A 15,929-nucleotide genomic window follows, 5' to 3' on the forward strand; every position below is an offset into this window, starting at 1 on the left:
AAATTGGCAACTTATTGACCCATAATTGATAATAGAAATTTTGTGCACTTCTAAATCCCAATATTTGCATATTTAAGCACCAATCATAATATCTTTCAGGTTTAATAACCAATTAAATCTACACCTTAAAGGCCAATAATACTTGAGAATTAGTAAGATAACCACGCAATATCAAGTGTTGCCCTAGAAACCTTTATTTGCATCTTTACCTTGACTTGGTATGTTTAGCGACATTCATTCCCAGGCTTGAACAGAAAGGCTGTACAGAGAAAAGTTAGGGTTTCAAGGGCTGTGTTCAGCCTAAGTGACTGCAATATGTCTGCACATTTCTGTCAGTTTATCATCTTGACTATTGCCTTAATAAACTTCAACATACAGGAAAGGATGTACAAAGCATCCTCACTCTGTTTCGTTAACACACCATATTAGCCTTTTCCTCCCTGCAACTTCCACAATTCCCCCTTTTAATACAAATTATTTCAATAACACACAGCCCCTGCAACTCCTTTGGATGGGAACTGGATCATAACAGAGGTGGACCTTCTTCAGGCCAATACTTCGCAGAGCAATCTCGGGCAACATTACAACTAGCAGCAATAAGACCCCTATTGCCCACTGCCCATCCTTTTCCAACCATTTCTGCAACTCATTTCTCCAGTGATTAAACACAGTTTCTACCCAAAATACTTAATGCACACTACCAGTTTACTTAGGGTGTCTGGGACAGAGGACAATCATAATGCCATTCATACTTCAGAATTCATTTTCTTACTTACACACAGAAAAGAAAAAAAATCTTACCCACTACAATCTTTCTCCTCCCTATATCCCCTTTTATTCCTTTGTATGACTTAGAACATAGAACAGTACAGCACAAGAACAGGCACTTCAGCTCAGTGTCGGTGCCAAACATGATACCAAATTAAACTAATTTCTTCTGTCTGAGGATGATCCACATCCTTCTATTCAGAAAGTCAGAAGGCATGGGATCCAGGGAAGTTTGGCCAGGTGGATTCAGAATTGGCTTGCCTGCAGAAGGCAGAGGGTCGTGGTGGAGGGAGTACGTTCAGATTGGAGGATTGTCACTAGTGGTGTCCCACAAGGATCTGTTCTGGGACCTCTACTTTTCGTGATTTTTGTTAACGACCTGGATGTGGGGGTAGAAGGGTGGGTTGGCAAGTTTGCAGACGACAGAAAGGTTGGTGGTGTTGTAGATAGTGTAGAGGATTGTCGAAGTTTGCAGAGAGACATTGATAGGATGCAGAAGTGGGCTGAGAAGTGGCAGATGGAGTTCAACCCGGAGAAGTGTGAGGTGGTACACTTTGGAAGGACAAACTCCAAGGCAGAGTACAAAGTAAATGGCAGGATACTTGGTAGTATGGAGGAGCAGAGGGATCTGGGGGTACATGTCCACAGATCCCTGAAAGTTGCCTCACAGGTGGATAGGGTAGTTAAGAAACCTTATGGGGTGTTAGCTTTCATAAGTCAAGGGATAGAGTTTAAGAGTCGCCATGTAATGATGCAGCTCTATAAAACTCTGGTTAGGCCACACTTGGAGTTCTGTGTCCAGTTCTGGTCACCTCACTATAGGAAGAGTGTGGAAGCATTGGAAAGGGTACAGCGGAGATTTACCAGGATGCTGCCTGGTTTAGAGACAATACATTATGATTGGAGATTAAGAGAGCTAGGGCTTTACTCTTTGGAGATAAGGAGGATGAGAGGAGACATGATACAGCTGTACAAGATAATAAGAGGATTAGATAGAGTGGATAGCCAGCGCCTCTTCCCCAGGGCACCACTGCTCAATACAAGAGGACATGGCTTTAAGGTAAGGGGTGGGAAGTTCAAGGGGGATATCAGAGGAAGATTTTTTACTCAGAGAGTGGTTGGTGCGTGGAATACACTGCTTGAGTCAGTGGTGGAGGCAGATACACTCGTGAAGTTTAAGAGACTACTAGACAGGTATATGGAGGAATTTAAGGTGGGGAGTTATATGGGAGGCAGGGTCTGAGGGTCGGCACAACATTGTGAGCCGAAGGGCCTGTACTGTGCTGTACTATTCTATGTTCTATGTTTTTATTCCCTGCATATTCAAGTACCCCTAATCAAAGGCCCCTTAACCACCACCACCTATTCTGCTTCCACCAGCACCCCGGCAGCATGCTCCAAGCACCAACCACACCATACAGGTTAAAAAAACACTTGCCCTGCAGAGATCCTTTGAACTTCTCAGCTTAAAGCTAGGCTGTCTAGTACTTATCTTTAGCTGTCCACCCTATCCATATCACTCAAAATTTAATAAACTTTTATCATATCTCACCTCAGCCTCCATTGCTTCAATGAAAACAACCCAAGTTTCTCCAACTTCTCCTTATAGCTGATGTCCTCGAATCCAGATTGAATCCTGATAAACCTTTTCTGCACCCTCTCCAAAGTCTCAACATCCTTCTTGTAATGGAGCAAACAGAACTGTACACAATAAAATAGGATCTAACAACTTCCATTTTAGAAATTATTTTAATGCAGCAAAACATTGAATATCTTTCACAGAAGCATCACCATAAAACTGATATACAAGGAGATAAATTATAGGAATAATTAATATTAATGCAGATAATACAGGACCTCGCCCAAGAGATGACATAAGGAGGGAAAGGGTCAATCTCGAGGAAATTCCAGAGTTATGGTCAGGGTACAAAAAGCATAGCAATTAAAATTATTAGAATTATTAGATAAATTTATAAAATATTAGGGAATTGAGAGCTCTAGAAACAGGTACAGAGGAGGAAATGAGGCCTGGGGCCACACAGGTTCACTGAAAATGGTTGCCATACATTAGGTGTTTGGATAGCCATGTTTCTGTGCTGTTTGTCACCAGGACTCGAAGATCATATTGAATGGCAAGGAAGGTGTGAGAGATTGAGTGGCCTACTCCTTTTCCTGTTTCCTTATGTTCTTATTTAGGGATGGATAACCAGCAGACCAGAGTTGGAGGAGCACAGATACCCGAGGGTTACTGACAAGTACAGATAAGATAATTTATTTGATATCTGATTTGTAAATGGAGATCTGAATCCTCAACCAGAGAGGGAGCATGAGATTTAAGTTTCAAGCTTCGATCCTAATCGACCACAGTTTAGAACAATAAACAAACAACTTACAATCACAGCCAATGTTCAAAGAATTTTGGAACCAGAGTTTGAGCAGAGAATTTAGCCATGCAGAGCCCAAATGTGGCTTTTGAACTGAGAAAGGCAGAGGCAGAGGATTCATTTCAAAACTAGATGGTTAGGGTTTCTTCCTGCAGCCTAATGAATGATTTCCATCCTCCCCTCTGCAGACAAGTCCCATCTCCTCAAACGCAATAGCAGTTGGTTCACTTCACTATGGAAAGCATGCTAGAAAAACCCCAGGTACAGAAACCCCTGTGATGACATCACTTTACTTGCAGACTAGTGAAATGGTGAAATAAATTGGTCAACATGCTGACAGTAAAAAGTGACACTTAAGTTTTCATTTATCTTCCTAAGACTAATCTGCGTTTGTGCCAGACTCTCCCATTTGAGAATCTGCCATCATTTCTGAACCACCTAGGAACACTACCTTATTGCTTGTCTTTTGCACTATTTCGTTTAACATTATTATAGTACTTTTTAAATCTTGTACTGCACTGTTTGCTGCAAAACCACAAATTTCATAACATAAGACAGCAATAATAAACTTGATTCAGATTCCTTTCAGCTCCGTTTCAATGAAATCCCCTCTCATTCTGCTAAACTCGGGGGAGTATTAAATATCTCAAAAAAACTTAAATAATCAAATCAATACATCAATAATCAACATGATTGAAACTAAAGGGATAAAAAACTGGTTCAGGCATGTCTGGCTAACAGATTCTGCTTCCAGTCAACACTTTGCCTCCACACAGCACTGGTTAAGGACACAATGGCGTCCAGCTTCAACAGTTAATTGGCATCCAGGAAAGCCCCAGGCAACATTTCCTCTCCACTCCCACACTAATGACGCAAGTTCACTTGAGGTTTATGCATTAATCTACAGCAGCCATGTTTTCCCAACTGCAAGAGTTTATGCAAATGCCTTGGTTTACAATGGGAAGGCAATTCACTGAGTGGATAGATACACCCACCCAATGGAGTGAGACAGGCCTTTCAATACAAGACATAAGAATACATCTAACACAGGTTGCGGACTGTACAAAACAACACTTTCACAATACAATCCAGACCACTTCAACTTCGCCATCATGCCAGCAACATCCTACAGCTGGAAGCAGACACACCTCAGGCCTGGGATGGCTACACCGTAAAGGCATCCGTTAGTCTTGCAAGACCATGGATCTGCACCTGGAAAGTCTTCTCTCTCCAGGGCGCAGGCCTGGGCAAGGTTGTATGGAAGACCAGTAGTTGCCCATGCTCCAAGTCTCCCCTCTCCACAACATCAATGTTGTCCAAGGGAAGGGCATTAGGATCCATACAGCTTGGCACCAGTGTCGTCACAGAGTAATGTGTGATTAAGTGCCTTGCTCGAGGACACAACATGTTCCCTCGGCTGGGGCTCAAACTCACGACCTTCAGGTAGCTAGTCCAATGCCTTAACCACTTGGCCACGTGCCCACACGTGCTACACCAGACTACTTCTAAGCAGTAACCAGGACAGCAGCATCATACGCCTGCAGCAGAAACTCACAACACAATGCAATCTGATTTCCCATTCCCTCCCTGCCCTGTCTCTACTTAATCCAAGCACCTTTGAGCCCCTGTTTCCATTTAATGTGTCCCATGTTTCATGCAGCTGTCCTGAGAGGACTGGTCTTCATGCAGCAACACTGGAGGGTTGGTCAGACCATACTTGGAATACTGTGAGCAATTTTGGGCCCTTACTGTATCTAAGAAAAGCTGTGCTGATGTTGGACAGGGTCCAGAGGAGGTGCATGAGAATGATCCGGAGAATGAAAGAGTTAAAGGGTTAACACAAAGAACATTTAGGACTTGTACTCTTGTACTCATTGGGGGTGGGGGTGGGAAAAGGGAGGGAAACCTTTGAAACCTACTGAGTATTGAAAGGCCAGATAGAGAAGATGTGGATGTGGAGAGAAGATTTCCAATAGAGGGAGGTTCTAGGAGCAGAGGGCACAGACTCAGAATAGAAGCATACCCCTTTAGAACAAATAAGAAATTTCTTCATCCACACAGCACAAATCTGTAGAATTCATTGTCAATGACAGCTGTGGAAGCCAAATCATTGGGTACATTTAAAGCAGAGGTTGATAGGTATTTAATTAGTAAGCATGTCAAAGGTTATGGGGAGAAGACAGGAGAATGGGAATGAGAGAGAAAATAAATCAGCCACAATGGAATGGCAGAGCAGACTCGGTAAGTCAAATGGCTTAACGCTGCTCCCATGATTCATGGTCTTGTGATCATCTGTGTCTGGGTCCTTAACTCCAGAATCCCCACCCTGGTCTTTTCCATCTCCTTCATAACAGATCATAAAAGATCTTTGAGCATCCCTACTGTAAAACCCAGTACATAATCATTTGGGAATGTTGATGGCTCAGTTATTGGTACACAGAATCCTCATTAGCCACACACCTACATTATTGCAAGGCAATCCATGGATTACTAGAAGTGTGGGCCTGACTAATGAAGTGATTGTGCATTTCAGCTTGTGAAACACACTCAATAACCTCCATTTCCCCATTCCCTCTAAGGTCACTGAGCTCACTGGATAAATTATACCACCTTGCAACACTTAAAGTGAGAGAGAATTATAAGCATGCTGGAGTTATAGATGTTATAGATCCAATAGTCCAGAAAATCTGCTAGTCAAACACTGAAGTCCCGAAGGTACTGGAATATTGGGGGTTTCCTGTGGTAACTCCAAGTGGACAGGCTTGAACTGGCCTATGCAGCATCAGGTGCTCTATAAATTGGTACTGGTTTATTACTGTCACCCGTAGCAAGATACCAGTGAAAAGCTGGTCTTGCATAGTGCTTATGCAAATCAAACCATAACACAATGCATTGAGCTAGAATGAGGAAAAGTGAAACAATGCAGAATAAAATAAAAACTACTGGTAGATTGCAGTGAACATAAACAATAAAGTGTAAGAACATAAGAGGAAGGTTGTGAGGCCAAGAGTCCTTCTTATCGCACAAGAGCTCCATTCAGGAGTCTAATAACAGTGTCCTTGAGCCTGGTGGTATATGCTCTCACGCTTTTGTACCTTCTGTTGAAAAGAGCGGGGAGAGGAGAAAATGCTCGGGACAGGTCGGGTCCTTGATTATGCTGGCTCCTTTACTGAGGCAGCGAGAACTACAGACAGAGGCTATGGGGTGGGGAGGGGGGATAATTCCTGTGTTGTGTCCACAACTGTAATTTCTTACAGTCACATGCAGAGCAGTGCCATACCAAGCCCTCAAGCATCCAAAAAACATTAACAAAAATAGGTAAAAGTCAACAGGTACATACCAAATGTCTTTAGCCTCCCATGGAGGTAGAGATATTGGTGAGTTTTTGTGGCCATGATGTTAATATGTTTGGAGCAGAACAGGGATTTGGTGGTGTCCATACCTAGGAATTTAAAGCACTCAACCCTCTCAACCTCACAGCTGATGTAGACAGGAGCCCCTCCCTTTCTGAAGTCAATGACCAGCTGTTTTGTTTTGTTGACATTGAAGGAAAGGTTGTTGGCATGACACCATATCATTAAGCTCTTTATCTCCTTCCTGTACACCAACCCATTGTTATTTGGGATGCTGCTCACTAAAGTGGTATAATCTACAAACGGGCAGATGAATGGGAGCAGAATCTGGCACCAGTCATGAGTACAGGGAGTAGAGTCGGAGGCTTTAGATGCAACCTTGTGGAGGTTAGCCACTGAGGCTGGAGAGATGAGAGGAGAATTCTGGTATATCTTATCGCAGAAGATGACAGCACAGACCACTGCCATGCTCCACCTGCGGCTGAGCTGGCCAAGTTATATCTGCCTTTGGAAGATAATTCTGTGATCCCATCTTCCCAATGAGGAAACAGATTTGAAGGAGAATTTGGAGAATCTCAACTCCAGTCTAGTTGGTTTTTCTCTAATCCAGGAGTTCCCAACCTTTTGTATGCCATGGACCAAAGCCATTAAGCAAGCGGTGTGTGGACCCCAGAGTCTAATCAATGTCTGTTAGGAATACAGGGACATATATTAAACAAAGCTGGGATAATAATTTACCCCACACTAAAACAAGTAGTTCATGTAATATAAAGGTGACTGCAATCTATGGATAGAGTTTTATAGTATTATGCAAAATAGAAAAAAGTTGCTAAGCCACTAACTTGTCATAGGAAAAATGTCATTAAGCTGGAAAGCATGCAAGGGAAATACTAAAGGATGCTGCTGGATTCAAGGGGCTGAGTTATGGAGAGAAGTTGAGCAGGTTGCAATTTTTTAAAAATTGGAGTGTAGGAGAAAAGAGTGATCTTATAAATGTACAAGGGGCATAGATAGGGTCATGAGCACAGTTCTTCCCCCACCTCCCCGGGAGAAGGAATGAAAACCTCGTGGGAATAGCTTTAAGATGAGAAGGGAGAGAGGCTCAACAGGAATCAGAGGGGCAACTTTTTTTACCCAGAGAGCAGTCACTATGTGGAATGATTTGCCAGAGGGTGGTTGAGGCAGGTACATTAACACATTCGGAAGGTACTTGGATTGGAAGGGTTTAAAGAGATGAGTCAAAGAACAACTGAGACTAGCTTGACCAGCTGGGCTGTATGATTCTACGACTCTCAAGGGAGTTTTATCAACCAGGTCCAATCACCAATTCGAAAGTCTAACAATTTTTAAAAATTCATTTCCATGATGGTGATGTCACCAGTAAGTCTGCTTTTTATTGCCCAACCCCAATAATTACATCCTCCAAATCTTCATTTTCATTATAACATTCAAGATGATTGTCAACACCTTCAAATTCTTCATAGTTTCTAACTTGATGAAGTAGTGAAATAGTTTCATTTTCATTCCCAGAAGTTTCTGGCACATCTGAATGCTTAAAACCACAGTGAACTAAAGTTCTGAATTGTCTTACTGCTTACATTTCCACCAACTACCAGTGACAAAAAAAAATCACTTTTTTAAAAAAAACACCAACACATGAAATAGATGCCATTTTAAAAAGCTGTTTGTTCTACGCATGGTGTAGTGTCTAATGGCCACAGAAGTGTACGTGACTGACGCTACTTAGAAACTTCTCCGCAACATTCTCCCAGCCCCAATTAAGAAGCATAGTGTCCCAAATAAACAAAGGGAACCCCAGCATTTTTCTCAATTAGCTTTTGTTCTTTTAGAGTTGTCCCAAGTAAGCGGCTATACTATTAACCAGAATTTACTGTGCTTTTTTTTAAATTCCAGATTTACTTAATTTGCTGCATTTAAATTTTCCAATTGGAATGGGTGCATTAGCTAAATGAAAAAAGGCAAACATAGGATTAATATAAACTTACTCAAAAGATTGACCTTCACAAGAACTTGTGTAAATCTTAACATTTGAACAATACCAAGCAGGTTGTAAAAGCACTCCAAATGACTAACAGAGGAACTGTTAACTAAATACGCCCAGCTTTCAACCATAAAACTGTAAAATGAAGTGGATTGGAAAGACGTTATGGAAATGAGAAGCCCATGATCAGTCTCTTATTCAGACCCTAGTTCTTCCCTCCTGCCGAATTTGGCTTATGTCCAGTTTCATCAACATGAACGTAAGTTGTAGAGTGAATGGCTGACAGAGGAGTTACAGCGAAGCAGAGATTGGAAAATGAAGTTCCGTCTACTAATCAATGTTGTAGTCACAAAGAAATTAAACCCCACATGCTCTTTGGACTTATTATCATGAAAGTAATTGAAAAATGTGGCCTAAATTAGTTTGCATATTATAATAAGTCTCTGCATATTATGTGAAAATTTTTCAAAGGTTCATGATTTTACCTATATACTTCACTCCCATTACTCTGCCTTTCAAAGTTTTGAAGATGCAATGTAAATACATTATGTAAATATATGATCTATCCATAATGACCAACTTCTTACAGATCAAACGGAACAGCAATTACTAACTTGCACGAAACATTGATGATCCAGATTCAGTCCTGAGGGATTTATTCAGACATAACTATAGTACTATAACAATGAACAACCAGCTCATTCATGTTAGATGAGCCAAGACAATCAACCTGATTCTCAAATATTACTTATACAATTTGTTTCAAACAGACACGAACATTGTAAAACAATTTACTCACTCAATTTTATCTGTGAGATTAATAACATTAGGCATACTTTTTGATACCAATGATGTTCTTCAGTGATTTGGATTAACTACATAGCATCAAATAAAGCAATTCAAGAGAAAATGGAGGAAATACAACAAAATTCTACAGCAGAGAAATATTCACATTTCACATGATCAAATAGACAAAAACAGAAATAGGCCTTTCTGCCTACCATGTTCATACTGACTCATCTCATTCCATTTACCTACTCTCCATCCGTAGCCTATTATGTCTCGGTAATTTCAATGCTCCTTGTTAATTGTTAGGAAAGTCTCTGCCTTCATCCCACCTCTAAACAGTGCACTCCATGTTCTAACCAGCCTCCTCCCCCGACTTCCTCTAAACCACTTAACTCATCACCTGACCCCCTGAACTAAATAACCAGATAGTAGCAGAGTACAAACTTTATCCACTTCCTGGATAAAGACTCTTTTCCCTCAGTTCCTCTTTGGATTTATTAGTGACTCTTATCCTTGCAATGTTAATTTCTGCACATTCTCACAAGCAAATGCAGAGATTCTGCAAACTTTGAATGTAATAGCATTGTCAATTCCCCTTTCCCTCTTCTACCTTCTAGAGGAAGATACAAGAACTTGAAAGCCTGGACATTCAGACTTAAGAACAGCTTCCCCCCCCCCACCCCCCGCCACTACTATCAGACTCCTGAACCAATCCCTTTTTCACGTTCCCTTCCCAATGGTGCTGTCATGTTCACAGTCTCCTAAGTCTACCTCTCTTGGCAATTCTGTTATTGTCACTTTAATGTTTCTTTTGCACAACCTCAGAGTACCATTGCTGCTTTGCACCTGTCACCATTTATTACTGCAATGCTCGCTGTTTACTCATGTGAGCACTTGATTTATTGCACCCTGGTGTATCTGACAATAAACTAATCCAAATCTGAATCCCTTTAAAATTTATGCTCCAGGATCTCTTTCCACCCAGAGGTCCATATCAGACTACTTCAGCTACTCCACATCATTATCACTCCATTTACCCACCTGAACAATACTTTTTTTAAAAAAATTTATAGCAAAGAATATTCTGAAAGAACTTTGTTGTACAGTAATGCACATCTACTTCAAGGGTTGATCAAACACATTGTTTTGCATTTTGTTGTCAATGGCCATTGTAAAACTTGCTCCCTACATAATTTACCACTATATTTGAGAAAGTAAGTAACAAAAATAACAATATGAAAGTATCAGACAGGGTAGTATCTAGGAAAATACAGTACAGACTCTCTTGCAAAATGTAGATTTACCTCAGTGGGGATGAATGACTAGGATAATTCAATTTACTTATTTGTAGAAAGACAAGATAGAAATCTACAGATGCTTCAGACCTGGTGATATTGTTTCAGCAAAAGTGATCTTACTTCAGTTACCCGCTGACAACAGCAGAAAATGAACTAGGAACGGTTGCCGCACACCTTCACACAAAGGACTGCAGAAATATGCAATTCCTTCTGGGAACAGTTGCCCAGGCCCCACCTTTGCTGAGGTCTGGGCAGCTTAGTGGGGGGAGATATTACTGGTTAGGAAGGCAGATGAAGATCGTTATGGGCCTAACTGAATAGTCAACTCGCTGCATGTGTTTTTACAGCATTGAAGGTGAACCTTTCACACACTGACTCCGCTTCCTTAACCATTATGGCAGCATTCCAAAATACCTCACTTTCTTATCTCTCCTCTATAACCCGCTGTAAACTCCTGCCTGTTACAATGCCACCAGAAACAATTTAATCACTATTTACCATATTGAAAACAATCGCTAGCTTGTTACCTCAATCAGGTTACCCTTAATCTTATCAACTCCATTAGAAACCCTACAACATATACAACCTGACAAAAGATTACTGGATCCAACTGCAACCTTCACACTGTTTTATTTTCTATCTTGCTTATTATGGTTTGTGCAAACTGCTCCAACAAGAACCCAAAGGTCTCCATCCTGCACCTTATTTCATCATCGCAGAATCAGGTTTATTTTCACCGCATATGATGTGAACTTTGTTAATCTACAACTGATATCTCCATTTATTAGAAACACACCATTTAATACACAATTCCTTCTCTTAATCCCACAAAGACCTTTCCTTCTGCATCTACCACCTCTTAACATCACTTAAGACCAGACTAATGGATCCACAGACAGGCAAAGTCTAAGTACAGCAGTATAACCAAGCTCAGATCTCAAACCCTGCTACTCCCACCTTAAATATGATGGTAAACCAGAAAACCAGGGGAATGGCTGAGTAACAGCTTGAGTTAATTGGTTCAACAATGTTCAATTACCCGTCTTTTCTGAGTTTTAACTGGGCAGTTCTGCAAGTTCACTAACTTTGTTTCTCTTTTGCTGATGCTGCCTGATCTTAGAAACATAGAAAACCTATAGCACAATACAGGCCCTTCGGCCCACAAAGCCGTGCCGAACATGTACCTACCTTAGAACTACCTAGGCTTTATCCATAGCCCTCTATTTTTCTAAGCTCCATGTAGCCATCCAGGAGTCTCTTAAAAGACCCTATCATATCCACCTCCACCACCGCCGCTGACAGCCTATTCCACACACTCACCACTCTGAGTAAAAAAAAAACTTACCCCTGACATCTCCTCTGTATTTACTTCCAAGCACCTTAAAACTGTGCCCTCTCGTGCTAGCCATTTCAGCCCTGGGGAAACACCTCTGACTATCCACACAATCAATGCCTCTCATTATCTTGTACACCTCTATCAGGTCACCTCTCATCTTCAGTTGCTCAAAGGAGAAAAGGACGAGTTCACTCAACCTATTCTCGTAAGGCATGCTCCCCAATCCAGGCAACATCCCTGTAAATCTCCTCTGCACCCTTTCTATGGTTTCCATGTCCTTCTTGTAGTGAGGCGACCAGAACTGAGCACAGTACTCCAAGTGGGGTCTGAACAGGGTCCTATATAGTTGCAACATTACCTCCCTGCTGAGCACTTCTAGCATTCTTTTAGTTCAGATTTCCATCAACTTCTGTGTACTGCACTCAACTGTTCCAGTGTGTTACACTCTTACTCTTTGGGTCTCATTCACTTAACCTTCAGACAGAGAAGCCACAATCAACAATCATTCATTACCCTCACTCAAGCAGCATTTGTGTCACTATCTCTAACTTTGCCTCCTACCCCTGCACCTCCCTGCAATTTAAAATGTGTTTTCTTGCTTCTCCAATTCTGCTGCAAGTTTACTACCCTGAAACTTTTCTCACTCCACGGATGATGCCCAACCCCCAGGCAGCCCCAGCACTTTCTCTTTCTATTTGTGTCTGAGCGAATGGGGACCTCTTGGATAGTCCTGGCAAAAGAGAGCGAATCTCATTCTTAAATGGACTGTGCTCTCCAAATGCCAACATTTTTTTTTGCAGTGGAGAAGGTGATTCTCCTGTTAATGGTGGGTCTGCACAGCATTTCAATACACGTGCACCAGTAACAGGACCCGTTGCAGTGCCCAAATACATGGTGCACAGTGGAAAAAGCTAAGCCCCACAGTTGAAACCAACCAAAACTATCAACTACAAAATTAATTGCTCTGACCATATATGCACCCCCCCCCAACACATTAGATAAACCCTCAGCTGTCCTACCAGTAATTTCAGACTTGTACCTGGAGAGAAAAGTGGGGCATTTTCCGAGTTTTGGACATTGCTGACAAAACCAGCATTTCGTACTCAAACCCATTGTCTCTGAACAGACAGGCTTGCTGTCCACGTAGCCACTGAAAGGGCAGATCTTGCCTTTCCTACAGACACAACAGACTGCAGATGGAGCAACAAATCTGCTGAAGGAACTCAAGCGGGTCAAGCAGCATCTGCGGGAGGAAAGGAATTGTCAATGTTTTGGGGTTGAAACCCTGCTGCAGGGTTTGGATCCAAAATGTCCACAATTTCTTTTCTCCCACAGACAATGCTCGACCCACTGAGTATATCCAGCAGATTGCTTAGATGAGTTTTTTAAAGTAATGTGGTCATCGCAACTAACACTAGATGCTTTTTCTTTTAAAGTGTCTGATTATCAAGCAACCTTCAATTGGATAGCTGCCACGGAGGGATTTGAACTTGGGTCTATGGACTTTTAGCAAAGCTCTAACCCTCCTCCCACTGGTACTTGCCTGCAGTGAGTCAGGAGGCCAACAAAAGTGAACGGAATATGGAACAAGTGTCTAGGAGGTGATAGCAAACTTTATCCCCTTATTTTGTTTGGTTCCCACTCCCTTTCCCTGGACAAAGTTAGAAGGGGTCACCAATAAAAATCCTAGCACCATCATTTGTGGGAATAGGAAATCAGCCTGCATTGTGATGCTTTTCCTTATCCTTGCCGCTGATTAAGCATTGTTGTTAAATGTTAAACCATGCAGTAACCTAGTAAAACAAAAAAGCCAAGTGCTTTGGAATAAGCACAAGCTGGACGAACTCAGTGGGTCAGGCAGTATCTGTGAAGGGAAATGGAGAAACAATTATTGGGTCAAAACCCTTGATCTAGACATCATAACAACGACCAAAGCCATCAACTGTGGCTCCTTCGGAGCTTTGCCCATGATTTTTATCAGTCACAGTCAAAGAAATCACTCCTGAAATCCTACACATAGATCAAGTGTAAGAGATGGACCAGATTTCATTAAAATTTGATTAAACAACAGGAAAGATGGGAATGTAGTAGAAATTGCCATGGGATAATCAGCATTTCAACAAAAGCTTACCTCTGGTTCTGTACATTGCGAGGGTTCCCCTTTATCTAGAAGGCAAAAAGGAAAATATTTTTCAAAAGACGATCAATTATAGATTTTTCTTGAAATTCATGCTTCAGCGACATTACATGACACAGTAAAACAGTTCTGTACTCCAGTTAACAATCCTTGCACACACTATTCCTTAATCAATCCAATATCAAGCAGACCAATTAGTTTTCAGCTAAAGAACTTGTTTTAATAACCACTGCAACATTATGCATTTCGCTAACAGCTTTATTTAAAATTATCCAGAGATTCATCAGAAAAGTAGAGAGCACATGCAGGCCAGACTGGGCAAGGACAGCAGATTTAGTCAGAGTCACGCAGCATAGAAACAGACCCTTCAGCCCATCAATTCCATGCTATCATTCAACCTTGATTTACACTAATCCCCCTTTATTCTCTCCACGTTCTCAAGTTCCACCCCTCCCCCCCCACCGACTCTACCATTCACTTGCACACTAGGGGCAATTTACAGGGGCCAATTACCCTTCCACCCTACATCTCTTTGTGATGTAGGAGGAAACTGGAGCACCCGGAGGAAAGCTACACAGTTATAGGAAGGACGTGCAAACACACAGATGGCACCAAGAGGCCAGGACTGAACCCCATCACAGGAATGGATGTCAACAGCTCCACTAGCCAGGCCACTGAACCCCAAAAAATCTGTTAACCTATTATTAGTTTAGCACCACTAATCTTTTAAAAACTAATTAGAGCTTAAATATTGCAGTTATTGTTGTGGGTTCAGGTTGGTCTCTCATTAGTTGAGAGGCTCTGGAGTTCTCACCATGCCTGGTGTCATTGACGCAGATAAATAACTCTCATGCTGCTGAAGAAGTACCCTGGAGCAGCCTGTCACAGCCAAAGGCTGTCTTACTCCATCATGCCTCCTCCACTCTTGGGTACACTGGTCTTTAATGGACCATGTCAACCATTGATGCTTGATAATTAAATAGCCGGCACACTTGATGATAAGTTTTGAAATTTATGTCTGTTATGAAAGACCTTTCTGTGGTGCATGAAATTGCAAGTCATACCTATAGATTCTTCTGCACAATGCCATAATGATGTATAGAAATTTGGCCTGTCCCCTAAAACCCTCACTAATTTTTATAGATGCACCCCGTAGAAAGCTTTCTTCTAGGGTGCATCACAACCTGGTATGGAAGTTGTCCTGTCCAAGACTGAAAGAAGCTGCAGAAGATCGTGAACATGGCGCAGCACATCACACAAACCAATCTTCCGTCCGTGGACTCACTTTACACCGCACGTTGTCGGAGCAGTGCTGCCAGGATAATCAAGGACACGACTCATCCAGCCAACACACTTTTCGTCGCTCTTCCCTCCAGGAGAAGGCTCATGAGCTTGAAGACCCATACGGCCCTATTTGGGAACAGCTTCTTTCCAACTGTGATAAGACTGCTGAACGGATCCTGACCTGGATCTGGGCCATACCCTCCAAATATCCAGACCTGCCTCTCGGTTTTTTTGCACTACCTTACTTTCCATTTTTCTATTTTCTATTTATGATTTATGATTTAAATTTTTATATTTACTAATTTTTACTATTTTTAATATTTAATATTTGTAATCCAGGGAGCAGGTAGCACAGAATCAAATATCGCTGTGATGATTGTAAGTTCTAGTATCAATTGTTTGGCAACAATAAAGTCTAAAGTATAAAGAAATTAACTTTCATCTAAAAACATCAAATGGAATTCTTGTATTACAACACTAATAGTTTGAGAAAGATTTCCTAAAAAAAAAACTGGGTAAAGCATTGCCTGTTATCCACATGACTGGAATTGTACTTCCCAGATCTACACTGAAAGGCT

General features: G+C 41.6%; 1 protein-coding gene across 6 annotated transcripts in view; it reads right to left on the bottom strand.

Moving 5' to 3' along the window:
- LOC134352285 (protein spire homolog 1-like) overlaps window positions 1-15,929 on the bottom strand; it is a 210,149-nt gene that overhangs the window by 184,052 nt on the left and 10,168 nt on the right. For all 6 annotated transcript variants that reach the window (XM_063059585.1, XM_063059609.1, XM_063059593.1 and 3 more), the window contains exon 2: window positions 14,062-14,096. In XM_063059585.1, coding sequence (XP_062915655.1) covers window positions 14,062-14,096 — 35 coding nt within the window. The remainder of the gene's footprint in view (window positions 1-14,061; window positions 14,097-15,929) is intronic.

This window comes from Mobula hypostoma, chromosome 1 (genome assembly GCF_963921235.1).
Source record: "Mobula hypostoma chromosome 1, sMobHyp1.1, whole genome shotgun sequence".
Lineage (NCBI taxonomy): Eukaryota > Metazoa > Chordata > Chondrichthyes > Myliobatiformes > Myliobatidae > Mobula > Mobula hypostoma.